Consider the following 27,131-nt stretch of genomic DNA (forward strand, 5'->3'; position numbering starts at 1 on the left):
TGTTAAATTATAAACTAAGGCCAGTAATCTTGATTGTACATATCATATCTATGGGTGCAGTGTGGAGACTTCTTTGATTGTTTTATAGTATAACAACTGCACAGCAAGCTATATTAATTGTCTGATATATTAAAAGTACTGTAAGAGGCACAAAGACACCACAGAGATGGTCAAAATGTCCAACGCTGGGCTCTAAAAGTGAGAATTTTAGGCTATGTCCACACGTAGGGTGTTTGCTAAAACTGAGATTTTTCTGAGGTCATTTTGAAAAACATCTCAGTCCAAATGTAAATGCAAAGAGCGATCTACTGTCTGTCAAGAACATGCCAAAGCAACAAGCTGCGATATAAACGTAACTGGGAGGAAATGTTAGCTAATCAAAAGCTCACAATCTGACATCAAAAAGGAGATGAAAGCGCACACCTTTGATGTTGCAAGACACAATACAGAGTTTTTCTTTCCAACATTCAATTGTGTAAATGCAGAAACTTGAAGGTTGTTTTTTTTTTTTAAATCTTCACCCCAGCAGTTTTTTTTTTTTTTTAAATGTCTGTTTCCAGTGCAGTTCTTTAGATATTTTATCCTGGGCTAACATCAACCAACACTGCCATCCTCAGAGCCATTCTACATTTGGGGCTAAAATAAAATAAGCGAGGTATATTTGTCAAACGAATGTATTAGTTTAACTGCGTGACTCACACCCACACCATCTTCAGTAATCACCTCTGCTGAGCCTGAAATCGAACGCAGAGACGCAGGAAATTATTTAAATTAAGTAAATTGAAAAGTGACGTTTCTTGGACTAACTAGTGCATTTAAACTGGCAACACATTAAGAGAGATGTTAAAAAAAGGCACCGTCTGCACACGCCTACGTAGGCCTTCAACGACGTCTAATCAGGCTAATTGAAAACAGCTGCGTGGGTGGACAAGCAGAGTTTTAATGTGGAGCCATACGACGCAAGTTTATTCTAAACTTGAACTTATGACACATGGGTACCGTTGGGGTTCTGGACTCTCTTCTAATGAAGTCCCATAAGTAAGTTTCCCCCCGTCTCTCTTCCAGCAAAACACTTATCTGCTTGGCTACACTATTGTGTAGTTTTTTCCAGTACTCCACACCAGATTGTGACTCATACATCAGACTAGTCAGACAATAGCGTATCCTTTGTGCTTGCGGTCACATTTCTATCTTCTTATTCAGGCTGCTTTTGTTATAGCGCTCCAAACGCTTCTGTTTAGTAGTTGCGTTGTCACGCGTTGCATTGACGCTTCACGTCGCGCCCCCCCCCCCCCGGATGGTAATCGTTGACCCGCTGTTTCATCACAGACCTCTACTCAAAATTATTTTCTCGTCTTACTTTAAATCCTTTTGCTACGAGAATACGTCGCAGACTCCTTTGTGTGCGGCTCATATGAGGTCACGTTATTATCCATCTGGAGCGCTCTAATACGATTTTACTGAGCAAGCAGACTGAGTTTGGCTCAGAAAAAACAGTTTGGTCAGAGAAATTGAAACTCTGTCAAGGAGATCTCTTCCTAGAAATCCCTGAATCAGTTGGTCTCTTTCACAGGCGCGTTTCTCTATAGTTATGGGCAAATATGGCCACAGGAGGGAAAGCATAGTTGTGCTGTCTGTAGGTGTGAAATCCCCATATGTTTTCCACTCTGTGTTTTTGTGCTTAGGAGTCCATTTCAGTTTGACAAACACATTTGTCTTATTTTTTTGTCGACTCATAAATACATTTGTGTTCTCATTGGTTCCCCTTCCGTTTGCTTTTATTAACGATTGGTTCTTTTTGCCTTTTTTTTCCTTTCTTTACTTACTACTTCTGATTTCCACATTTTGTCTGAACAGAACAATAAGGACAGAATGTTTCAGGTATTTATTTTCATCCCTGATTAGTTAGTTACATCACCCTTTCTTTCCTCTTCGAATTTTCCTTTAATTGCAAACCTGTGAAACCAAAATTATATTCTGTATCACCAAAAGTGATTATATGTATATTCACGCTTTCCCCTCTAGGCCTTCCTCTGATAGCATGTCTATGATATAACTTCATGGAGTGCTCAGGCTTGGTTATCACGATTTAACCATATCAGTAAATGACTCTACACTTCCACGTGTTTAGATTAGATTGCTAGACATTCAAAATTATATACTGCCAAAGCCCAGAAGAATAATCACCTTTCACCTCTCATTCTTTTTTTTTTCTTTTTTTTTTCCTCTCAGTCTTCACAATCCTTACTGCTCTTTTTTCTTAACTGCCAAAGGTCAAGGTTCGTGACCTGGAGCAGGAATGCCGGTCACACAGTGAACACTTTCACCAGCTGTCCAAAGAGCTGCTGAATTTCCGCCTCCAGTCGGAACCTGTGAATATCCCTAAAAGTAATACCACCTCTGCATCCCAGATCCCGCCCTCACCACAGAAGAAACTCTCGCAGGTCAGATTCGAAGCCCAACCAGAGACAGGTGAGTCTCACCTCACAGGCAGCTTTGTATGAAACACATTGAGCCATAAAGGCAATTATGAGGCTGGGGAACGGGGACATATCAAAACAAATCAAAAGTCTTAGAAAGTCAGTCCCTGATTTTTATTTATTTATTTATTTTTCTCTGATTACTACTTTCCTCAGTTTTAGCTGAGCGGTTTTATGTGTTTACTTGAGTGCGAGTGTGGTTCTGTGAGTATTAATGTAACTGTGTAATATAAAGTGGTGATATAAAACTGTAGACTAGCAGGGTTAAATATTAGTGGGGTCTAACTATTCTAAAAACACATGTGCTCTCCAGATAAAAGCATCTGCGAAATTATTAGTGCTTAAAAGGGTTATGATCAGATAAAATGATAATTAGTGATCTAATCCCCAGACAGCTCACATTACAGCTGGACCCACTCACTGCAAACCAGAGGTGGATACCATTAATGGAGACGGTGCTTATTCATGATCAATATCTGCCCTTGATCACAAGCCTGATGTACGACACGAATGTAATTTAACACATTAGTATTCTAACAACACAGTGCAACCTGCAGATACAGCAAATAGAGCCGTATCAGTGATGTAGATTTATACAGTCTGGCACAAACCAAAGGTCTTTGAAGTGCTGAAAATCCTGTTTTATCTGTCTCTTCACTTCGGGCAGAATTCACTGATGTTTTTGTGCTAATGCATAATATTACATACAAACCACAAGAACGCAGTGATGCACTTGATCTGTGTTGTTTACGTATCGTTAATTTCTTCAGGGAATTCCGTTTTGTGTTTTCTGCATTTTTTTTAAGTCTGTTTTGCCAATAGGATGGGCTGATAGGGGTGGAGTAGCCTTCCAAATGAAGGGTGTTAGCTGTACCCGCAGGAGATCAATGGTTTTGCTCCAAAGAGCGCGAAATGGTTGTGGAAGGAAAAGGCAGTTACTCTTTATTTGCTATGGAAATCAATGTCTCCCAGGTGATGAGAGTGCGGCAGACACGCCGCTGCTGATATCCCAGTTCTTGCCCTGCTCACCGCAGACTGGAGACGGAGAACCACCAGAACTGCTGTCTGTCAAATCCAGCACCGTGACAACGGACCACCCCATCCACCCCCGACAGTTTCCCTCATCAGAGGTGGGTCTGTGTGATGCCACATCCATGAATAATGCATGCATAACCTATTATGTTAATTGTTTTTAAATAATTAACTTACATATTCATATCTTGAAAAGGAATGGTTCAAGAGTTGCTGCAAACTGCTAATTCTTAAATATGCTGTAGGAAAGTCGCTTATCCCTGCTAATAACACTTTAATTTGTTCCTCTCATTTATCTATAGATGGAGGATGAGGCCAGCCCATCACCCAGGTCCAAATCTCGCTACACAGGCCAGGTCCGCCTTTGCACTGCCCGTTATAGGTGCATAAGACAAGTTTAAATACAGAAATAATTTCATTTTGGGTTTTAACGCGCATTATCTTTAATTTTCCTTCACAAATGAATGAAAAACCTTTCTTTCCTTCAAGTTATAACCCTTACGATGGACCAAATGAGCATCCTGAAGCAGAACTCCCCCTTGTGGCTGGAAAGTATCTGTATGTGTATGGAAACATGGATGACGATGGCTTCTATGAAGGTGAGTCGTACACAACACACATAGAGCATTTGAAGCGGTCTGTGAGGCGATATGTGCTTCTGGCTCGATAAATCAAATTCTGGCAAAAATCTGAAAATACTGCAACAAATTTTCTATTTGGGAGGATAGGTTTTCTTCTGTTCAGGCCTGCAGTTTTGCCTGAGTGCTTGTCTGCTGATGCTGCCTGACAGTGAAAACAAGTGTATGCATCATTATGTATTGTCTCAAAAACACAAAAAAGACACAAAAATGCCGAGTAGTGTGTGTCAGCTGGCATTTATTCTCCACTGAAGTTGTTTTGTCTTTCACCATCGTATTTATGTCTGTGGCGTTTTTGACTGTAGCATGTAGTAATAATAATAATAATAATAATAATAATGGATTGCATTTATAAAGCGCTTTTCGGGACCCCTCAAAGCGCTTTACAATACCACTATTCATTCATTCTCACATTCATACACTGGTGAAGGCAAGCTACAGTTGTAGCCACAGCTGCCCTGGGGCAGACTGACAGAGGCGAGGCGCCATCGCGCCATCGGCCCCTCTGGCCATCACTGGTAGGTGGTAGGTGAAGTGTCTTGCCCAAGGACACAACGACCAAGACTGTCTGAGCCAGGGCTCGAACCGGCAACCTTCCGATTACAAGACGAACTGCCAACTCTTGAGCCACGATCGCCCTACTGCATTGCACCTACAGCACACTGTGCAGTAAGTGGTATATGCAAAAATGTTGTATGTGTAGAATGACACATTGTATCTGTGATGCATTTTGTGCCCCTGCAGTCTCTTTACATTATGTCGTGTTATGTAATGATACAGCACAATCTAAACGTAATGCTGATGCAGTCATTTTTGTAAACGTGCTGCAAGGACTACTTGACAGGCTTTGTCACCCTGATATAGAATAAGTCCGTCATACATACTAGTTGGCTACTTTCATCGCGTGACTTCCACTTAGTCAGTGCGTGGTGTCATGAAGAAAAGTTTCCCGACACTTTTTCATAACTGGTGGCTGGACTCACTCTCTGTATAATCTCTTTATAATTATGAAGGCTTCTCCATCAGAGGCAATCCTAATCCCCCTTGCTAGCAATCCTGCAGCCAGCACAGACCGTCATAGAAAGCCCTGTGATTCATTAGCTGTGTGCAGTCAGATTGCATGGTATTGCAGACGGTCCCTGTATTTACCACACAGGAGGGGCGACTTGGGCTGCATACCAAGCTGTTGTCAGGATGGGGACCTTGGTCTCTTAGTTTGATGACTAATCCAGCAGGGCTCAGCTTAATCATCAGCACACATAAACAACACAAACACTCGCTCAGATACACTTGTAGAGACACACCAAGATGGTCTTAAGGCCCCCCAGGCCTCTGTGGAAAAAGGGATTGAAGGACGAGATGATAGGGAGCTTTGTTGAAGACAAACTTATTGCCTTGGGGAAAAACTACACTGCAAATCTAAGCACTTTCTTTTCTTTCTTTTTTTTCTGCATTGACCGCAGCATCTACGTACTCTGGGGTGCTCCTGGAAATGTTCAAACGCTGAGGTCCTTAGAAATGTTGAAAGGAGTGTTTTCTAAGTTGTGTGTTGGAGTATGAAAGATGGCATCAGAGAACCCGTGGGGAATCTTACATCTTAGGGAATAGAACATGCTGTATGTTTACATATCTTCCACCTCTCACTCAGTGACTCATTCTCACCTTGCAGGTTAAAAAAAAGAAGAAGCTCTCACCGATTTATGTGTTTAAGTTATTGCTTTGCTTTTGTCTTTGTGTTGTGAGAGAAGCCTAATTTTAACACTTACAGGTGGCATCAAAACAAAGTTTTTCCTAAAGAGACATTTATTAAATAGTAGCAGGATTTTCTGTTATCTACTTTTATTCTTTTTAACTAGAAATATCAATTTAAAAAATGAATAACATATTTCTGTTATTTTCTACCTTTGTGTCTGTACTTGTTTATGCTTGACAGGGGAGCTGCTGGATGGCCAAAGAGGACTTGTTCCTTCCAACTTTGTGGAGTTTGTCCAGGACAAGGAAAAACCAGGCATTCAGGCTGGAGACGCAGGGGAAGATCTCAGCTCACTTGAGCACACATCCCTAGCCTTGATGGCTGTGGATGGAGGTGCCTCCCAGGATGGCCTTCTGAGCTCAGCAAACGCTTTGGTTCCCTGTAGCAATGGGACAGGTGGGGCCTTGGATCCTGAGGACCTGGCGGAAGACGTTGTGCCTTACCCCAGAAAGATCACCTTGATCAAGCAGCTGGCACGGAGTGTCATCGTGGCCTGGGAGCCTCCACTAGTGCCTTTGGGCTGGGGGAACATCTCTAGCTACAATGTGTTAGTAGATGGGGAGCTTCGTGCCAATATACCATACGGTGGTCGGACCAAGTGTTTGCTGGAGAAGCTGGACCTGGACGGCTGCGTCCACCGTGTGTCAGTGCAGAGTGTCACGGACCGGGGCTTGTCAGATGAGCTGCGCTGCACCTTGCTAGTGGGAGCCAATGTGGTGGTGGCGCCGTGCGGTCTGCGCGTCGATGACATTCAGCGTGACACTGCCGAGCTCTCTTGGTTGCCTAGCAACAGCAACTATGCTCACACTGTGTTCTTAGACGGGGTAGAGCACGCAGCGGTAAAACCGGGAAGGTATAGACTACGGTTCCACAACCTGAAGCCCCTGACAGTTTACAAAGTGACGGTGGTGGCGCAGCCCCACCAGGTGCCGTGGCAACTGCCGCTGGAGCAGAGAGAGAGGAAGGAAGCCGGCGTGGAGTTTTGCACTCAGGCAGCAGGTCAGAAAGGTTTATTATTATCCACAGAGATACTGTATCAATAATGCACAGCTTAATAGCTGGCGATTACTTTCACATGCTTCTAAGAATCTTAGTTTAACTCTCATATGCAAGATCATGTACTGTAATATGAATTCTAATGTTATTGTACTCTGCTCTAGAATAGTATAGCGTCACATTTCTTTACCATGTCGTTGTTGTGTATTGTATTTTGTCTAGGTCCAACACCATTTTGCAGAACAGGTCAGAACAAAGCTTGAGGGGTTGGTTTCCCATATATTCAAGCACTAAACCTAAGGGATGTCATTAGTGCTCTGACACATTTTGCAGGGAGGATGACTGTGCCATGTTGTTCAGCATATGCAGTTTATTATGAAATGTGGGCAAAATGGCATCTTATTCTGGTTCTGAGATTGAAAACCTTTTAAAAACAAGTCTGTCATTACATGTCCTTTGAAAATGCACAATTTGTTGTTCGAAACCAAATTTGTATGCAATTTTGCCCAAGTTTGCTGCACAGTGCACTTCACTAATTAGAGAATACCAGAGCAGCATGAGATATGATCAATAATTACGATGAGTCATTTCCTCAGCCTATAGCCTAGCCTGACATAGCCAGTTCTATATAAAGCGGTGCCCCTCCACTGCTCACTGAAATGACCATTTTCTATCAGTGTGCATTTGCTTCTGCTCGAATGCAGTTGTGCATGTTTCAAAGAGATCAGAAAAAAGAAATGCTGAGCTCTAATCAGGCTCTCTGCATGTGGAGACAGCAGTGTATATCTCGGGGCAACCCTTAAAGTTTTCATCTCTTCCAAAGATTACTGAATGGTTATAGTAGAATAGCATATATAAGGAATACAGACCTAAAAATATAGGTCTGTATATAAAAATAAAAATTTCATTTTGATTTATCTGACAATCATCTTGGGTTAGGAAATATTAGTGTTGTGCAAAAACTCACCATACACTTAAATGACATTGTCTAAACACAACACGAAGTGTTTTGTGAATGTTTCCCACCAGCAATGTCATGCTATCAAGTAGCCCGCATGAACTGTGTATCTCTGCAAAATACAAATAAGCTGTTATGTAATTTCATAAATTTAGATATGCAAGTCAAATTATAACCCCACCCCCCCACCCCAACCTCACGTCCTCATTTCCTCCTTTGTGTCTGGGCATTTCTGTGCATGGTGGTCTGTGTGTGTGTGTGTGTGTGTGTGTGTGTGTGTGTGTGTGTGTGTACGTATTTGTGCATCTAATGAATGCTTCACATCATTCCCCCTCTCGTTTGTATCCTACATGTACTAAATCAGTAAACCGTAAGAGATTATTTTTCTTACACACTGGATTGGTTACCTCCCAGGGCCTCCGCTGCCACCCCAGGATGTTCAGGTGCTCTGTGGGCAGGCTCCAGGGGTCCTGCAGGTCTGCTGGAAGCCCCCCAACATCTCTCCCACAGGCACATCCAATGGGGCAAATGTCATTGGTTACGCAGTCTGCACTAAAGGGCAGAGGGTGAGTTAGCATGTCTAGGTCTCGCCTGCCTGGACTAGTTTACTTTTTATATATCATTCTTTTTAAAAGGATATGAGTGATCACACAGAGCTCATCTTGATTTAAAGGCATTGCTCATGATGTATTGTGTTCTGTTATGAGAAACTACAGTAGTTTGTGGCTAAATCCTAAGCATATGGGATGTATATTCCTAAGGTCTACATGCTGTACAGTATTTACAACACTGTGAAATGTTTAATCATGCGTAATCCAGTCAAAACATGAGAATATACACCACAGATGGGACATTAACAGCGTCTGCCTTTCAGCGTGGCATTATGTCATCATTACCATCAGTTCACTCAGCAATGCCACCTACTTGTAATTAACGTGCGGTGCAGGTCTGGGTCTTGGAAAGGTCTCTCGCTCCCTCTGGTGACTGCTAAAGTAAATCATCACAGTAAACCTGAAAGGGAAAATCAACATTCAGCCACACTGGGCAGAAACCTGTTTTTGAGCTGCCCCTGCAGGTGGAAATCTTAAGAGCATTTTTTTCCCACCATAATAAATCAAATTAAAGAGGTATTTTTGTTAGTTCAGTGAAATCACTTATTTGGCACTAAAAAGTGCAGGGGGCTAATCAAATTTCAGCAGCTGGATTTGTCCATTTTTGTTTTGGATGTATTGACTCTGATACTGATAATGTTTTAGTTGTTGTTCAAATGAAACTGCAGCCACTGTTTATGTTAACATTTATTTATTTTTTTCTGGCTCTAGATAGCTGAGGTGCTGTTCCCTATGGCAGACTATGTTACGGTTGAACTGACAAGGATTCAATGCCTCGAGGCCAGGGAGGTCATCGTTAGGACACTGTCGGTCCAGGGAGAATCCCAGGACTCTCAAGTTGCTGTCATTCCAAACAACCTGCTTGTGCCTCTACCTCCGCTTCCCCTGCCACCACCAGTGCATCCTCACACGGGCCCCCCTCCACACCCCCATACTCAACCTCTCCTCCAATCCCCTCACCTTCCTCATCCCACACCCCAACTTCCCGCTCCACCACACGGACAACAACTGCCGCCCCGTCCTCCCCATGCTCAACCCCATCCCAGACTCCCCCATCAAGGTGGACCCCCGCAACCCCAGCTTCGTCCTCCCCATCCCCATCCGCAGCCCTTACATCTTCAGCCTCGTCCACCCCACCAAGGTCCCAGGCCACAGCACCAACTGCCTCTGCTGCCCCACCCCCAACCCCACCTTATACCTCTGAGACCAGTAAGTGCCAGAGACCTGGATGCCAAAGACCATGCGGCCCATCACGGGGGAGCTATTCTACCTGGCCAACCTGGCTGGGACCCTACACGCTCTCCTTCTGTCCAGCCTCCAGTGCCCATGCAAGGCCACACCCTTGAAGCCCCATCACCTGCCAATCCACGGTCTCCCTCACCCCAGAGGATTCTTCCTCAGCCCAGAGGCACGCTTATCCCAGACACTGTGGCCAAAGCTATTGCTCGAGAAGCAGCTCAGAGGGTGGCAGCAGAAAGCGGAAAGGTCTGGTGAAAATGGAAATGCTGGCTCACACAACACTCTAGATGCTTAATGAAAATGATGTTATATATTTTAGCACAAGTCACTGAGATTAAACTGTTGCTTTAATTTGAATTTAGAGTAGCTGAAGAAGGGAAGTGTCACAAGTTGCTAAACATAAAAGAATATTGAGCTTTCTGTGATTGTTACTATAATAAAACCTAAAGACACCGTTAACACTGTTCCATTCCTATTTACACACACATGTTTTCAGGGTGACAGAAGGCAGGGCAGATATGGAGAACAGGGTCATTCATTTCACCAGCATCACTCTGATGAGGAAGAGGAAGACGAGGAAGGGTTTGCTCGCGGTCGACGGAGAGGACCCTCGGTTGACGAGTTCCTCAGAGGCTCTGAGCTGGGGAGGCCGGTAAGACCCGTGTGATAAGCGACACACTTTGCTTATCACACTTCTGAGCTCAAGCACCTAACGTGTGTTTCAGTGGAAAAACCTCACATGTGTGCATCTGGACGTGTGTGTGTGCATGTGCGTCTGAGGTGGTTGCATGTGTACACACTCCTTAACCCGTGTCTTTATGTGTGTTCACGTGGGCGTGCTGGCCTTATCCATGTGTGTTTGGTGTGTGCATGTATGTATGTTTGTATGCGGACTTAATCGCGTCTGTTCGTTTGTGTGTGTAACTACCAAAAGCCTCACTATAGTCACAATGAAGATTATCACAGCGAAAGCAGCCGGGGCTCTGACCTGTCTGACATCATGGAAGAGGATGAGGAGGAACTGTACTCTGAGATGAAGCTGGAAGAGGGACGTCGACGCAACTCGCACAACACACCCAAGGTGCAGTTCTTTGCACTTATCCAAGCAAATTATTATTAAGTGAACTGCACAGGCACAGATACTTCAGTTGAGACTGCTGCCTTGCTTTTGATATGTGTCATTAGTGTGTGTGCTGAGTTTAATTCAAATTTTATACAGAAAGAAAAAGCCCATGGATAGAAGGGCAGATGCAGTGGGTTTGACTATTTCAGTACCATAGACAGAGATGATGAAAGCTGTCGGGTTTGAATCTTTCCGCACTATTGAGAAAGATAGTGCGGAATATATATAAGAGAGACACAGATAGATGTAGACTGGGTTTTAGATGCTTTCAGGCACCGCTGTTGCTGCTTTCATAAACACGTGACTTTTTTTTTGCCACTTTTTTAAAGCATGTCATCGCAGAAACTACAGAAGCTTATTTTACTTCAGTGAACAAACATGTCAGTGTAGAAAAATGCAATCTTCAAAGTCTGGACCAAAGACTCCATTTGCTGCTGCCAAAAAGCTCCTTTAATTTCTCAGAAACACAGAAAGGGATAGTTTCTTTCTGTGTTTGGGTGCTTTGCAGTGAAACGGGGATAGACTGGATTTGATTAAAACACAGAGGAAAGAACTTGGAGAGCTAAAGGGTGAGACTGGGTTGAAAAGATTATCATGACAAAGGGAGACATATAGCTGAGGGGTGTAGCCTAGGCTGCACTGACAAATATCTTTGCCTTTCTTTTTTAGTAGATGGGTAGAGCGATACTAGTTATTTCTTAATTTTGGAATGGAAATATTTCCCATGGGCTTGTGTGTGTGTGTGTGTCTGAATGTGAGTCTACGTGTGTGCGTCTATGTTTCAGTGCTTGCCTGTGAGTACTGCATGATTTTGTTTACATACAGTTTGTACAAGTATGTTCGACATGCACTTTTTCACACGCTGTTTACGGGTATGTTCACGGTTCTGTGACAACACATGACACATGAATGCTTTGTCTGCGGATGCTTTCTATGTTTGTGTATATTTCAGACAACAACCCCTGTTGGAGGCCGCCATGATCGGGATAGTGGGAGACGAGCGCATCACGGCGGTCCCCAGCCTCAGAGACGACCCCTAATGGTCCCCTCCATTGGTCAGTATGGGCAGATGGCTATATTTTAGGTTCTCTGTCCCTTAGTGCAGTCGCATTTGCTCCTTTTTTCTTTTCTTTTTTCTTTTAAATACCAAGAAGCTCATGAAGTCTTTGTCTCCAGATCACCTTTGTGTCTGCGAACCATGCTCATCCCTTTCAGTACCTTGACTTTGATCTTCCAGAGATGGAGATGATGATGATGATGATGATGATGATGATTAAACCGCTTTGCACTGTTGCAGCACAGAGTGATAAGTTAATCTACAGTGACGACGGCTAGAAATATATAACTGAAAATTTGTTATCACCTGTTTTAGGAGGCAACGCAAATCTTCACTTAACATATTGGGAGGAGAAAGTAGAGCTTTGATTTGTAACCTCATCACCTTCTAACTGGTATTTTCTGTAGAGGTAACCTCTGAGAATAACAGTGAGGGAAACCTCTCTCCCATCACCGAGGATGTTTACTATGGCAGAGTAGCTCGACACAGGACCTGGTCATCCCGCAGGCACATGGGCGGCACCAGGTCTCCCCATGGTATGTGCCTGCAGTCCTGTTTTTACCACCACAGCATGGCAACAAAAGTGCCACCAGCACCTGGCAAATTGCAATAAATAGCTGTGGACACTTGCAAATGTTTTGTCTTCAAAAATAATAGTTATTGTTATTATGCTTACAGTTGAACAGCATGACCGCAATGCACTGAAATGGTGGACCCATTGGCAAACCATGCTTTGGGTCCAGGATCAACATTTCCACAGTTGCAGATGATAAATGATTGACTGACTGTTTAGGGAATGCCTCACAACACTGCACTGAACTCCAGACGCCTGCTAAAACCCTTCCCTTTGTGATACAACCACACCCACTACACCAGTCATGCATGAAACTCAAAAGATATGACAGTGGTAGGCACTAAAGAATGACCACATTGGCATTGCTTCTTGTTTCTTTAGATGTCTGAGTTTGAGATGTTAGCTTTCTTTTATATTGTAAGCTTGTATTTTCAAGCACTGGCCATATAGTGTTTGCTAGGTGGTGCATTTTCCCAGTGTTATCGTAGCGAATCAAAAAACATACACAGGTCTTCACAACAACACTGCCGCCTCAGCTTGAGACCTCTTCTTGAGACCTCTTCTTGCCTTGAGGGTTGGCACAGTGTGGTTGTTTTAGATTGTTTGTTTCTCAGGTGTTTTGGGTTTTTTTTTTTTTCCTTTTTTCTTCTCTAAGGCTTTAGCATGCATGTCAGGGTCTTGTTTGTCGCGGATGTTGTCATGCACATAAATCACGATTTGTCTATGTATTGCACCATGGTTAGTCTTTGATGACCATTAATGGAAAGGGCACACAAATTATTATGAATGCTTACATGATTTTATGTATGAAGAAGTACTAATTGACTGATGTGAAGCATTATGAACTATCAGCGTATCAGTAACGTCATGAAGAAGTTTTGCTTAATTAACCACTAACACAACATTTTGACAGATTCACTGCTGTTATGCTTAGTTTCTTACGTCTGCAGCTCATAGAAGGGACTAAACTGTAGTACACATGAACATGATTAACGATTCATAATGACTGCAATAACTGAGTTGTTGCATTATTAATGCAGTGTGCTTATAGTTTGTGCATTTTCCTGACAGTTCATGAGGTTTTACATCAAAAAGTTATTTTTTTTCATGCATGACACCATGTACAAATTCAAACATAAAAAAAAAACATACTATAAAATAAATAAAGTAATTAAAACACACGTAGCATGTGTGTATTTGTGGATGCATGTGTGCGTGCTGCAGAAAATAGTTCACTGGGTCACAGATTTCTTCCTGCATGGTTAGAAGCACAATCATGGCCTGATACGGAAAGTGAAATCTGTCATGCAAATACTGAATGGTCAAATCAATAAGACTTATCAGGATCCTCTCATTGATTTCTTGTGACCGGAAGCACGGCATCACAGACTTGCTTATCACAGAAGTGGCGTTCACTGTATGCAGCAATAAGTTTTGTGAATAATTTTTAATGTGGAAGTGATTTAAAATCACTGGCTGTTAAAGCTTTACTTCATATGTTTACTTCACAGTAATAGAAAAGCCACACTTTACGACATTTTATAACACAAAGTAAAGTTAATGTACAGTCATCTACTGTATTTTCCGCACTATAAGGCGCACTTAAAATTCTTTCATTTTCTCAAAAATCGACAGTGCGACTTATGTATGAATTCTGGTTGTGCTTACTGACCTCGATGCAATTTTATGTGGTAAACAGCGCTGAAAAATCTGTCAAATGTTTTAGTACGACTTTGGTAAGCTATGAAGCCGTACTGCTTGATGGATTGTTGGAGCATTACGGCTACTATAGTTAGGAGCCTCGCGGAGTAATCTGGGTCCAAAACTCAGTTTCTTCATGTCTCAAAGTCAAACTAACACTGCGGCATCACTGAGAGTTAAACTTTAATAAAATGATCAGCATTGCTGCTGTACCAGGTGTAACAATTAAGTTTAACTCCAGGCATCCATGCAAACAGAATGTATTAAATTTAACTGAGTGGGACGTTAGCAGGAAGTTAGCTCGCTAGTTTCCACCTAAAGATGATATACCATGTTCTGACTGAGAGATTTCTGAAAAAATTAAAATGTACAGCTTTGCTATCACTTCCAACATAAATGAAGACAGAAAACTAAACAGCAGTGAAGTTGGACTAGCTGGTATATAGTGATGTGCTACGTGATTGCTAGCAACACAGCTATGCTAGCATAACATAACAACAGTGAACTGGCTCTATAAAAGTTAAGGCAAGATTCCAGATGGTTAGGGACAAATGCAATCACATGACAGGACGCTGGAAACGGACCAAACTTCAGTCAGGAGAACAACTAAGAAAATCTATCCACAATAGGAGGTTAGTCATGAATATACTGCGACAACATGGGAATAGAGCAGCTGTGAGAGAATTCAACATTAACTAGAATAATAAAGGATAAAGAGTAACAGGATCACAATCACTGGTACGGAAGTGGTGGAAGCAAGAAGAATGAGTTGAGTTTGACTTATCCAGTGTAGCCAACTCCTCAGTAAGGAAAATTGCTATTGGCTATCCTAAAAGTCGCTAAATGACGTCATCGCCTAATTTGCACAATTTATCCTGCCTATTTAATTGTAACAGACACTGTAGGAGAGAGAAATAACATCGTGGAAGAGACATAAAGTGAGTACCCCCCCCCCAAGAACCCTAAAAATATTTAGAATATTTAGAACTACAAATTAAATTTCTCTCTTATTATTGTTTTCAATAATTCCAACCCTCCTCCTTTACACAGACTTGGGACCGGCAAAAGTGACCCGAAATAGGCACACTGGACAACACTGGACTTATCTGACTGCTTTGTTTCGCTTAATGCGCCTTATAATCCGGTGCCCCTTATGTATGAAAGCAGACTCCTTCATCGACAGTGCGCCTTAAAATCCAGTGCGCCTTATGGTCTGAAAAATGCAGTACTTTATCCACATTTCTGTAAGTCTATTGGTTGGTGAGGTTGGATAATGGGATTTTACTTTTTGTTTTATGTGCTGAAGATGGCTACAGGGATCGGGATCGCCGCTCTCCCACGTACTATGATGAGTCGGAGCCAGAGGAGCCCTTTAGGATCTTTGTGGCTCTCTTTGACTACGATCCTCTGTCCATGTCTCCGAACCCGGATGCTGCTGATGAAGAGCTGCCCTTCAAAGAGGGGCAGATCATTAGGGTGGGAGTTTCAAGTGCTTTCATGTAATGCATTCTTTCTTTTCTTTTTTTTTTAAGGTGAATTCATACTGTTAGGTAAACTATTAAACCAAGCATAAATGTCAAATGGATAAAGAAAGTAGTAGTAGCATGAGCTTTAAACATTGCTCTTTCTTATCTACCAGGTGTATGGGGATAAAGATACTGATGGGTTTTACAGAGGTGAAGTGAAGGGCAGGATGGGTCTGATCCCCTGTAACATGGTGTCAGAGATACGAGCAGACGATGAGGACACCATGGACCAGCTCATCAAACAGGGCTTTCTGCCGCTCAGCACACCTGTGGATAGAATAGGTACCACAAGAGCATACACACCCTCACAAATAACAACCATGTACAGCTTTAAAAAAATGGTTAGATATTGTGAGAGAAAGCATGTAACGGGACGCTTCCTGTTAAAATGCCGTTTACAATTACCTTCAGAGCAAAACAGAAGAGGCCTGCGTCGAGATCAGGCCTCCAGGAGGATGGTGGCTCTGTACGACTACGACCCCAGGGAGAGCTCTCCTAATGTTGATGTTGAGGTATTGTTTGCTGTAAAGGACAAACTGCTCAATGCTTAAGTGTTTATAGTGTAACGCACAAATATCTAACCAGCTACTACAACACACCTAAACACTTTTATATGTGCATAATTTGGTTCACAAATACATAGAAATGTGATTGTTACACAAAACCACAAAGATTGTCCAAAAATAGCACTTTTGTACTCCTTAATTCAGTCTGTTTAAATAAACTGGAACAAAAACAGGATTTTACTTTGTATTATTTGTGTATCCCTTTCTCTCTATCTCTCTAATAGGCTGAACTCACATTTTGCGCTGGTGACATCATTGCTGTGTTTGGTGACATTGACGAAGATGGTTTCTATTATGTGAGTGCTTGTCCATGTTTTTGGGGTTTCTCCTCGAGAGAACTCCTCAAAATTTGTATTAGGCACCATTTTTGATTAAACTACTCGAAGTGCTTCACCAGGTCTCATTCACACAGTCATAGATCTAAGTGCTTTCTATCTAACATTTACATCGGGCAGCCACTTGGGGTTCAGCATCGTATGCGCGGATATTTTGGCTTGCTAACTGGAGAAGAAGGGATCGAACCAATAACCTTGCGATTAATAGATGACTCTTAATAGATGCCTCTTCTGCTTGAAGCTTAGTGGTTCTGGGCCTGTCATCTGGTGTGGTCTTCTGCTGCTGTAGCCCATCTGCTAATTTTAACATGTTGCGCTCTACTGCAGGAACATCAGACTCGTTTAAAATCAAGCGAGGAAGCAGTAAGAAAATCTATAAAACATGAAAATACATTTAAATTTAAAGCTGACCACCTTATGTTGTACTGTACTGTATACCTTGGTTCTAATCAATGGCTATGTGAGTTACTATTGTATGTCTGTTTGAAGCAGTCTGGCAATTTTTCCTCTGATCTCTGGCATCAAAAAGGCTTTTTTCTTCTTTTTTTCACAGAGAACTGGCTCTCGCTGGACATTTTCTCTCTGTGGGAACATTCTCTGTAAACTCTAGAGATGGTTGTCGTAAATCAGCAGTTTATGAAATACTCAGACCAGCCCATCTGGCTTCAGCAACCATCCCACATTCAAAGTCACTAAAATCTCCTTTCTGATGCTCTGAACTTTAGCGTATCATCTTGGTCACATCTACATTCCTAAATGAACTCAGTTGCTGCCAGTTAGATATTTGCATTGACAAGCAGTTAAACATGAGTAGCTAACAAAGTGGCCGGTGAGTGTACTTGAAACAGATGGGTAGGAAGATGAGAGAGACATGATTCAGATCAATTGGAGGCCTGACATATGTGATGTAAATGTATTAGATGTGTTTGGTCCACAGAATGGATTACATTATGTTCAGTTAACTGTGGCAGCTGTGCAGACATAGCATAATCTTATGAGTTGGTATTCTGCCAGTGAAGTTTATGCCTTCTCACCTCTCTTCATTTCTTTCCACAGGGTGAGATCAATGGCCACCGCGGTTTGGTTCCCTCTAACTTCCTGGAAGAAGTGCCTGATGACGTGGAGGTTTATCTGACTGATACTCCATCCCACTACCCCCAGGAAGAGCCCGCCAACCGGCCTCCTGCCAACTCCATCCCCGCCGTCTCAGAGAGCAAACGGGTACATCATCATCGCCGCTCTCAGCGCTAGGCCCTGTGTCCATACGTCCTCTCTTGATTTTCCTCTCTCGCTTCCTCCACTTGCCGTCTGTGTGCTGTTCATTGTGTGTGTTTGTCCATGTGGTGACAGTGGTGACTCTATACAGACTAACAACTCCCTCTCCACCCTTCACCCTTTGGAGGGGGGAAAGGGGACAAAATCCAGTGTTAACACCTTTCTGAGTCTCAGAGAAAGGAAGAAGCAAAGCCTGACATGGACAGAGAGGATAGACTGTGGGAGCTCTGCAGGTGGTATATGCATGTAACACTGGTTAAGGGAGGACTTGAAAAAGGCTCATTCTTTACACAAGATAATTTGGGGCCTCTTTGCACTGAAACACAAAATCAAATTGTGGTTATGTATTGTATTATTAAAGATAAATATATTAAGTGCTTTATTAACACATAACAATTGCTACCCAATGACACTGAAAGAAATTATATTGAGAACAAAAAGACAAAAGCATGCCTTTTTCAAACTTGATACATTTTCTAGCAACTTTCTTGGCTCGACTGCTGTATTTCCTTGAAGAGGCTTTGTTTCTTTATGTATACTGCACACACATCAGATCTATTTTTCAGCCCTGGTGACAGTGGATATGCCATGTTTGCTCTGAGCTCGAGAGACAAAAAAAACCAAAAAAAAAACTAACCGCAGCACTGAGACGTCCATACTGTACTGTTGTTACAATGGAACAATAAAAAGAAAGCAATTGGATATTAAAAACATTCATGCTCTGTGTTCATGTGTGTTGTTGGTGGTGTTGTTGTTTTCAGTTGTCATAGTGGTGTGGGTTTTACCGACAGTGACAGTGCTGCCACATCTGATTTCTTTTTTGTTTTTCCTCACCCGCTTGGCAAAACAAAACAAACAAGCAGAGGAAGATTGTTCATTTCACACCATAAATGGCTCTGTCTGCCTTGTACAGTAAGTTGGCAACTTGAGATACCAGACTCGCTGTGCTAATGCACACAGCTTGTTGCAGCAGAAGCTGTTTAAATGCCATGCAATATTACGGAGGCGCTTTTCAAGTCATTGACTTGTTTCATGATTCGAATCAGGCAGATTTGTCTCTTTGTTTGATTTTTAGCTCTCTGTTAAGTGACTCACTAAAATATTTGACTCACATTAGTGGGTAGCTTCCCTTCTGTCATCCGTAGGTGTTATAGTTACAATTTGGAATAGATTTCAGATTTCATTATAGGACGATAGCTTTATCCGAAATAGCAGCTGCTGCATTAGATGGGAAGCCTGGTATCTACAGTTGTGTCCCTGGGTGTTGTACCGTATCTGACTGTACTGTATACTCCCTCATGGCCTACTGATGATGGACTTCTTCAGCTCTGTGGTGTGCTGATGTTGTGCTCAGCATTTGATGGCTTCTTCCTCAGTTTGATTTCTGTGTGTGTGAGAGAGTGTGGACGAGGCATTACACAATGTTTTGCAGACCCTAAACTGTTTGTGGACTCAGTTAATGAGGACATGCATTATGTACAGGGACACAGAGCAAGCCTAAATAACACAAAAAATTACTTTTTTTTTTAGGTTGGGACTATGTTAAATGGCAGTTAGGATTAAGGTGAAAATAATTCTGAAGGAAAAGAAGAATTTTATCTGAAGTCATGTATTCGTGTGTAAAAACATCTTTACTATCAGTTTTATCCAGATTAACAGGCAGAGTACCTAGGTTTGGACGGCTTTACTCTGAAATATCAGTTTTTACTCCAGAGAAATAATAATGTAAAATAGTATAGAAAATATTAAACTTTTATATTAAGAGTTAATATTATCAATTGCTGAAAATAAACACTGAATATTTCATATAGAACTAGAAACCTTTATTTTTTTAGTTACCTTTTGATCTGTGAAAGAATCCTTGAATCTGAAGCATGCCACATCAAGTGAGTTATTTACATGCTGTCAATCAAACATAATCCAACCCAAAACACCCAAAATTAAGATTTTTTTTTTCATTCCTCATAAATTTGTTTTCAGGGGTTTTGAGATATAACCACCAATAATGTAAACTACAGTACTGTGCAAAAGTCTTTATATTTTGCCAGGAAAATGGGATATGAAGTGATTTACTGAAACATCTGCAAACAAAGGAAATAAACTATGTAAAGGAGAAAGCAGTTTGCATAATTCTAATGAGGTTTAAAGTTAAACATTTGGTCTGACTGCCGTTATTCTTCAACACAGCCTGAAATCTCTTACCCAAGCTTTCTTGTCATTTTCAAAGTAATCTTTAGGAATAGTTCTCAAAGGCTTCTTGAAGCACATTTAAAGCTCTTCTTTGGATGTTTGCTTCCTTTTGTTACATTCTGTGTTAATGTGAACCCACACAGCTTCAGTAATGTTGAGTTGCAGCCTCTCTGCTTTACAGATGGTCATCGACACAGACGCTTTCCTGGTCTCCCCTGTACACATTGATGACAACATCTTAAAACATAAATTTCAAATTTGGATCGCACCACAACACCCTTTTCCTCTGATTTCCAGTACAGTTCTTTTTGTGTAATATGGGATACCTCAGTCTTTACTCCCCGTTTCCCTTTCTTAAGAATGGCTTTTTGACAGCTGCCCTTCCATTGAGGCGATATCTGATGAGGCTTCAGTGAACAGTAGATGGATCTCTCAGGTCTCTGGTGGATTTTTTCTTAAAGACACGCATTTAAGAAACTGTTCCTCTGCTGTAGAAAGTTTTTTTTTTTTATGCCTGACACTTCTTTTGTCCCCCAGTTGTCCACTTACTTCAGATTTCTTTAAGGACACTCCATGAGATATGCCATTTTTTTGGCTAGTAGCTCTTTGGCAATCACCTTCCATCTCTTTTCTTCCGGTCACTCAATTCAGGGCTGCGGAGAGTGGAAATCTATTTCAGCAGTTATAAAGCAAAAGGGAATGATCTTCTCGTTAAAAAAAAAAAAAGATTGTTTTATGTCTGTCAACTGTATTATTTTTGCTTTTTTTCACCTGGATTCAACAAAAGAAATAACAAATTATGTATTTTTTCGAAGTGTCAAAGTGCTAAGTTCACAACTGGTTCATCCCTCGAGTTATTTATGCTTGAAAGATTAACGAGTCAGTGTTAAGTGGCTTAAGAAAATAACACCTAATATGGTCAGGTACAAGGGCTGGACTGTAAATGAGTGGAAAAAGCAGCCAATGTCTAAACAACTTTAAAAGGGCTTTAGAAAGCCTGAAGAACTAACAATTGAGACCACTTTAAAAATGTATAAGAAAATCTGGCTCTGAACATATTAAAAAAAAAGTCAAAAGGAAAATAGCTGAAAATTATGAATATAGTGAGGGACATTATTGTAAATCTATTAAAAAACAAAATTGTTTTTCTGAAATAGGCTAGAAAGGGAGCTAATTTTCATTCTTTGTGTTACTCAAGGAATCTGATCGAACTTAAAGCAGATGAAGTGTTTTTTTAAACAGCGTTTAGCCGAGGAAACGCAGAGGGAAAGGCTTAGAGTTTCAGTATGAAAGAGTTGGTTCATTTGTAATATGCTGCCCCCATGCCTCCATACCTCCCCACCACTTCTCTTCGCAGGCTACCACAGAAACTACCGAAGCCGTCAACAATGACACCACACCCGTCCGGGCGCCGTCCCCGATTGTTCCCCCGATTGTTCGCCCCCTCCTCCCTGGAACCATGAGGCCCCTCAGCCCTACAAGGGGTCCCCACGTCCCAGTGGACCCCCGGGACTCTCAAGATCTGGCAAACAAGAAGAAGAAAGGACTGCTTTCCAAGGGAAAGAAACTCCTGAAGAAACTCTCCCCTGTGAAATAAAAGAACACAGAAACAAAATTAATGTACAGTAAGTGCTCATGCTGGGCTCGGTGTATTGCATTCATACAATCAACTCTGATCTAACAACACATGACAGAGAGGATGTGAGCTGTGTCTCCTTGACTGCTTGAGCCTATTTCAGTGCAGTGATATATATATTAAAAAAAAAAAAAAAAAAGGTGGCCACAAATCGATTATGTACAGTGCAGTGCCAAAATCAAGAGCGAGGTCACTTGCAGACACAAAATCTTGTAACTATGATGTATTTTAAATCAAGGGGGTGATTAAAAAAACAAAAACAAACTAGGATTTTCATGACATGTATTTCTTCTATTTTTGTTATCATTAGGCAAAAGTAATTCGCACATTTTTTAAGCAGGGTATCAAAGCATCTGGTTATAAAACTTTCCAAAAGACTTTTCTCAGCAAAAGAAATTAAAAATAATAAAATAAAATGTTAAAAAAAAATGGAGTATTGATGTCACTACAAGGGAGCAGACACCATGCTCCTCCAAGAAAATCTCAAAAAGACTACACTGTTATTGAGGCATTGTGTGAAGTAATGCTGGCTGCTAAAAAAATATTACAAAATCCTTTATTCAGTGCAATATCATAGAGAGATGGTAGCATATGTGGGAATAAGATTTCCACTTGTACCTGTGATTCAGCAGAGAGGATTTTCTTTTTCTGAGATGAAAGGACTTTGCAAGAGAAGAACAGATTGGCAACAGGGCATTAACGTCAGAAACACCAGGCAAGTTTAGCTGTCTCAGTGGCCTTTATGAAACAATATGAGCACGACATTCCTAGTTTGATTGCAAGGTTGACTTAACTCCAGGGTTTTTTTTCATGACGGGCCGCTTGTGCTTTGTCATTTTTGAGAATTAAACAAAGAGCGGTAATGTTTGTTGTCATCGCTGTCAAACTGTCATGAAACGCCTAGTTCAAGACGAAATTTTGTGTTTATCTTCCTATTGCACAAAGGTGGGTGTTTTGTCGGACGACTGGTAAATGATATATTTTGTGTGCCTGTGTGTGTGTGTGTGCGCGCGCACGCGTGTATACTACATGTATGTATGCGATGCATTCATATTTTGCACCTTTCATGTTTGCTGTTCACTTGCTTTATCTTTTTTTTTTCTGAAGGAGAGGCCATGTAATTGTTGGTCCTGTGATCTCGTGGTGTGCTGCTACCTCCATTGGCTGTGCATTGTTTAGCTTATGTGATGTTCACTGGTGTTCAAAGACAGTGGATCGCCACAAAATGTCACATTTGTAACCCAGATGTGAATGATGTTATTATTAACTTGCTAACACAATCGTTGATAGTAAAAGCAAAGCTAGTTATTATTAGATGAGTGCAGTTAAACTTTTCAAAATGTACATTTGCAACCTTATAGACGGGTGAGGACAAAACTATTAGTCTCCCATGAAAGATGCCACTTTAAAAAAAAACAAAAAAAACAAAAACAAAAACATGCTGTTAAACATGGCAAGAAATTTTTAACACATCTTTTCCAAACATCCAGGTTTTATTTTGTATGCTTACATTATTTTACTTTGCACACAGAAACAAAATTATGTCACAAAAACTAACAGGGTCAAAATTATTAGCCCCTCTGATGCTAATAGTCAGGTGTATTTCTTTTTTGCAGTTTTAGTTGTAGTTTTCAACAAGTCTCGCAAATGTCTCCTGTGCAACACGAGCCTTTTTTTCTTTGGCAAATCTCTCCAGTTCCTCCAGATCTCACGATAGATTTTCAGGGGGGTTCAAGTCAAGGCTTTGACAGGCCAGTCAATAACTTTCACTTTGGTCTTCAGGAGGGGGTTCTTCACCAGGAGTGATATATGTTTTGGGTTATTGTCCTGTTGGAAGACCAAGGAACGACTCAGACCCAGTGTTGCTGTTGAATGCTTGAGGCTTTGTTCAAAATCTTAACAAAACCTGTCTCGATGATGAGATTCCCATCTCCAGACACATTGAAGCATCCCCACGGCATAGTACTCCCACCACTGTGTTTCACCATGGGAACAGTCTTCTTTGAGTTGTTCACCTTGTCCTATGCATAGTTCAGTGTTGTTTGAAGATGTATTTTGCAATGAAGTGGAGTTTTTCTTGGTTTGCAACCTTGCAGTTCATCCCTGTGCAGGGTTCTAGTAACTGGCTTCTTTGACTTGGCTAAGTCATTCACTGGTCTTTAGATGCACCTCTCACTGTTTTTCTTTCCAGGGTTTTGGAAATCTTTCACTTCCTTCAGTATCTTTGCCGTGTTTCTTTGTTTTGTCGGTCTTTGAATTTCTCGGTCCAATTCTTGACACTTGGAAACGCTGTGATAACTTCGTATATCCATCTCCTGCTTCGTGAGCATCAACGATTCTTTTTCTTGAGTCTAAACTGATTTTTTGGTTTTAGTGTGATGCTTTTTCAAGTGACAGCTCAAACTTTTGCTGAAGTTTTCATACAATGAGTAAATTGGAAGACAACCCTTCCAATAAGTCGATAAGAAGAAGACACATTATTTTAAGCTTGCAAATAATATCGACCCTGGTCATTTCAGTTTTCTGAAATAATTCTGTTATTGTGGGCAAATAGAAATAATGCATGCTTTCTTAAGAAAACTAGTATGTTTAGAAACAGTATGTTGAAAATCTCTTGATCTGTTAAAAAACAACTTGGGAACATTTTGAGGCAATAGTTTTGCCCTCATCTGTAGCAGCCCATCTCTGTAGATGATTAACTTGTGTTCAAACACAAATTATGACTCAAGTTTACAGATTTTTGTTTTTCAGGCAACTGTAGACGCCACAAAATGCCAACATTTCTTATTAAGGTTTGGGTGATGCACTTTCTTTTGAAACCAGTGAGGGACATGCTCATAAAGCCTCTTAAAGCCTCATAAAAACTGGAAATCAAAATGTTAAGATGTGCATTGTTCTCTGGTTTTGTTACATCTACCTGCTGTCTGTGGAGAGAAATATGAATTTTTGTATCATGACCTGTACTTTCATTATATAAAGAACTATACTGTGCTGAATCAACATGTTAGCTAATATGCAGCTATTATATAAGAAGATATGGTACATAATAGATTTTTACTTTATTCCCATGATATTGAATTATATAAAAAACAAGTATGAAGTGATTCCACTTAATACAGTCAATATTTTATTGCTTTTCTGTTTGTTTGTTGACTCTCTGAATGTTTAATATGTTTAATCAAGTCCTCAAAAGCAAATTTAGTTGCACAATGCCACTGAAAGATTGCCACCATTAAAGTATGATCAGATCAGCAGAAGCTTAATATCCTGCAGATTGTTGAGCCGACTGTCTAATTAGTCAGTTTCTTATTCAATGAATTCTTAGTGTTAATGCTGCACAAACAACAGACCAGGCTTCACAGAGGGAGAAAAATATAAAAGAATCAGAAGCTGAGTTTTTGTGTGTAATTGGTGAAAATGAATGCCAGACAGTTCATTTTCTTTCCCTTCTCTTTTTAGTAGTTTGAAAGTGGCTTCCTGGGTTTAAATTATATCCTTTGGTGGTGTGGCTATCCTCTTTGATGGGGAAAATGTAGCTTAGCAAGCTGAACAAATTCAAAATGAAACTGTTGCAATGAAGCAAAAAAAAGGAAGAAAACACATCTTATTTTTTCTCTGTGCTTGCAAACACAAATTTATTTGACTTTTTATGGGCGAGACCATTTTTTCTGGGTTTTGACTTTTAAACATTTAAGCGTTTCCATATATTTCTTATGCTCAAACTGGATGGTGTAATGAGATCCATCCCCCAGAAATGGACTAGCTTTAAATGGCAACCCACTGCTTTACTTTTCAAGGTGACAGGCGTGTGTTAATTTGACAACATTATTGAAATAAAGTCTTAAAAATGAACTTGAATTATTGAAAGAAAGACCCCGCTTCATCTATAAGCATTCTGTGTGCTTTGGAGAGGATTACTGGAGCTCACAAACATAATTACTACCTGGCATAGCTTTAAAAAAAAGACTAAGTTTCTATTATTATATTTAGTTATAAACATTTATTATGTCCCAATCATCTTCTGTGTTTCTTATGTGAAGTTGCATTTAACAGATGAGCCGGATGTGGGTTTGTTTTGTGGCACAGGGTTCCTTCATTCGTGAATATTGCTGAGGGCATGCAAAGACATGAGAGGTTAGCCAAAGGGGAATTTAGGCTGGCAATCAGTTTACATTTCATTATTTTCCAAAGCTGTTTATGTATAGTTTCACTTTCAGTCTTTCACAATGTTGAAATTATATGGTGTTCCAATACCAAATCATTCACTTGTGAATGGGCGTAGTGTTTCGAAACGCTGTAGCTCTTTTGTACTTCGATTCATTTGTAGATAATTTGTAAATGTTTCTACTTGATTTTACGACAGCCTTTTTTTTCAGTGCACTGAGATTTCCTCTCATTGTAAAAAAACAAAAAAAAACAAAACTGCAAGCATTCTCCATAGTGTCCTTTGAAATCACATGTATAAGCCCACCGTATGTGCTTGCTTTGTGAATCAAGATAAAACAAAAACAAAAACAACAAATCAACGAAAAAGAAGAAAAAGAAATCACTGGACAGTATTTATGGTGATTAACTATGTGTGGGTGTGCATGTGAAAAATACAACTTTTATAACCAAATTAAATTTGATATTTTTTAAAAACTCGTGTCATGTGTTTTTCTTTACATGGCAGGTTAGATTTGCAGTAGTTCCTTGTTAATATAGCAAACAATAATAATTCTTAGGCGACTCTATAGTAATACAAATACCATACAAATTATGGTCATTCATTTGAGTCTCACACATACAGGGAAAGATCAGGGTTTTTGGTTGAAATAGAGGATCTTTGTTGCCACATTTCCAATTATAAATAGACGGTCAGAATTACCATTTGCCACTAGATGGTGCAATAAATCACAAGAGAAGGTAACAATGATTTTTTTAAAAATCTTTTATGAAGGACAGTCACAGTGGATCACTTATAATTGTAGAACTGACTGTTAACATTAAACGCTTTGCTTAAAAAACACTAATGCAGACATTAACTGCAATATAGAGTCTGCAGGAAATAACTGAAGTACTATTAAGTACTATTCAGAAGTGAAGTGGCTGCAACAGCTGGCCTGGGTTATTACTGACTCTGCATTAATTTTCACTTTAATGGAATGGAAGTGAAAAAGGTTCATCTCTGTGAGCTTCGGCAATTGAGTCAAAGTCTTTGAATTTGAATTGCAGTGTTGTCAAAGTTTCTGATTCAGTAAAGATAAGTGAGGAAAGTCTTCAACAAGGAACAATACTTTAGAGAAATGGCTAACTAAAGTTAACATTTAGGGAATGGAAACGAATTATTATGCCTGTATTATTATTTATAGCTACCGAGAAATTGTTTGCTCAAACATGACCACGTGCTTTTGTCTCATCCCAGTTACAAAGCGACACCCCTGCTCTCCCCTTTCTCAGAA

General features: G+C 40.7%; 1 protein-coding gene across 8 annotated transcripts in view; it reads left to right on the forward strand.

Moving 5' to 3' along the window:
- rimbp2a (RIMS binding protein 2a) overlaps positions 1 to 26,331 on the forward strand; it is a 71,945-nt gene extending 45,614 nt beyond the window's left edge. For 2 of the 8 annotated variants that reach the window (XM_086300473.1, XM_086300481.1), the window contains 19 exons: positions 1,858 to 1,881; positions 2,274 to 2,472; positions 3,453 to 3,610; positions 3,815 to 3,894; positions 4,002 to 4,111; positions 6,084 to 6,902; positions 7,122 to 7,145; positions 8,272 to 8,423; positions 9,180 to 9,953; positions 10,204 to 10,359; positions 10,642 to 10,788; positions 11,783 to 11,885; positions 12,295 to 12,423; positions 15,469 to 15,638; positions 15,802 to 15,970; positions 16,100 to 16,200; positions 16,479 to 16,550; positions 17,646 to 17,810; positions 21,412 to 26,331. In XM_086300473.1, coding sequence (XP_086156599.1) covers positions 1,858 to 1,881; positions 2,274 to 2,472; positions 3,453 to 3,610; positions 3,815 to 3,894; positions 4,002 to 4,111; positions 6,084 to 6,902; positions 7,122 to 7,145; positions 8,272 to 8,423; positions 9,180 to 9,953; positions 10,204 to 10,359; positions 10,642 to 10,788; positions 11,783 to 11,885; positions 12,295 to 12,423; positions 15,469 to 15,638; positions 15,802 to 15,970; positions 16,100 to 16,200; positions 16,479 to 16,550; positions 17,646 to 17,810; positions 21,412 to 21,651 — 3,792 coding nt within the window. In that variant the 3' untranslated portion in view covers positions 21,652 to 26,331. The remainder of the gene's footprint in view (positions 1 to 1,857; positions 1,882 to 2,273; positions 2,473 to 3,452; positions 3,611 to 3,814; positions 3,895 to 4,001; positions 4,112 to 6,083; positions 6,903 to 7,121; positions 7,146 to 8,271; positions 8,424 to 9,179; positions 9,954 to 10,203; positions 10,360 to 10,641; positions 10,789 to 11,782; positions 11,886 to 12,294; positions 12,424 to 15,468; positions 15,639 to 15,801; positions 15,971 to 16,099; positions 16,201 to 16,478; positions 16,551 to 17,645; positions 17,811 to 21,411) is intronic. The other 6 variants (XM_086300477.1, XM_086300475.1, XM_086300474.1 and 3 more) reach the window with 6 other exon arrangements.
- The last annotated feature ends 800 nt before the right edge of the window (positions 26,332 to 27,131 follow it).

The sequence above is a fragment of the Aulonocara sp. 'chitande type north' Nkhata Bay genome, linkage group LG7 (genome assembly GCF_057382095.1).
Source record: "Aulonocara sp. 'chitande type north' Nkhata Bay isolate Kocher_YH1m ecotype deep benthic linkage group LG7, A_spYH_male_GT1.1, whole genome shotgun sequence".
Lineage (NCBI taxonomy): Eukaryota > Metazoa > Chordata > Actinopteri > Cichliformes > Cichlidae > Aulonocara > Aulonocara sp. 'chitande type north' Nkhata Bay.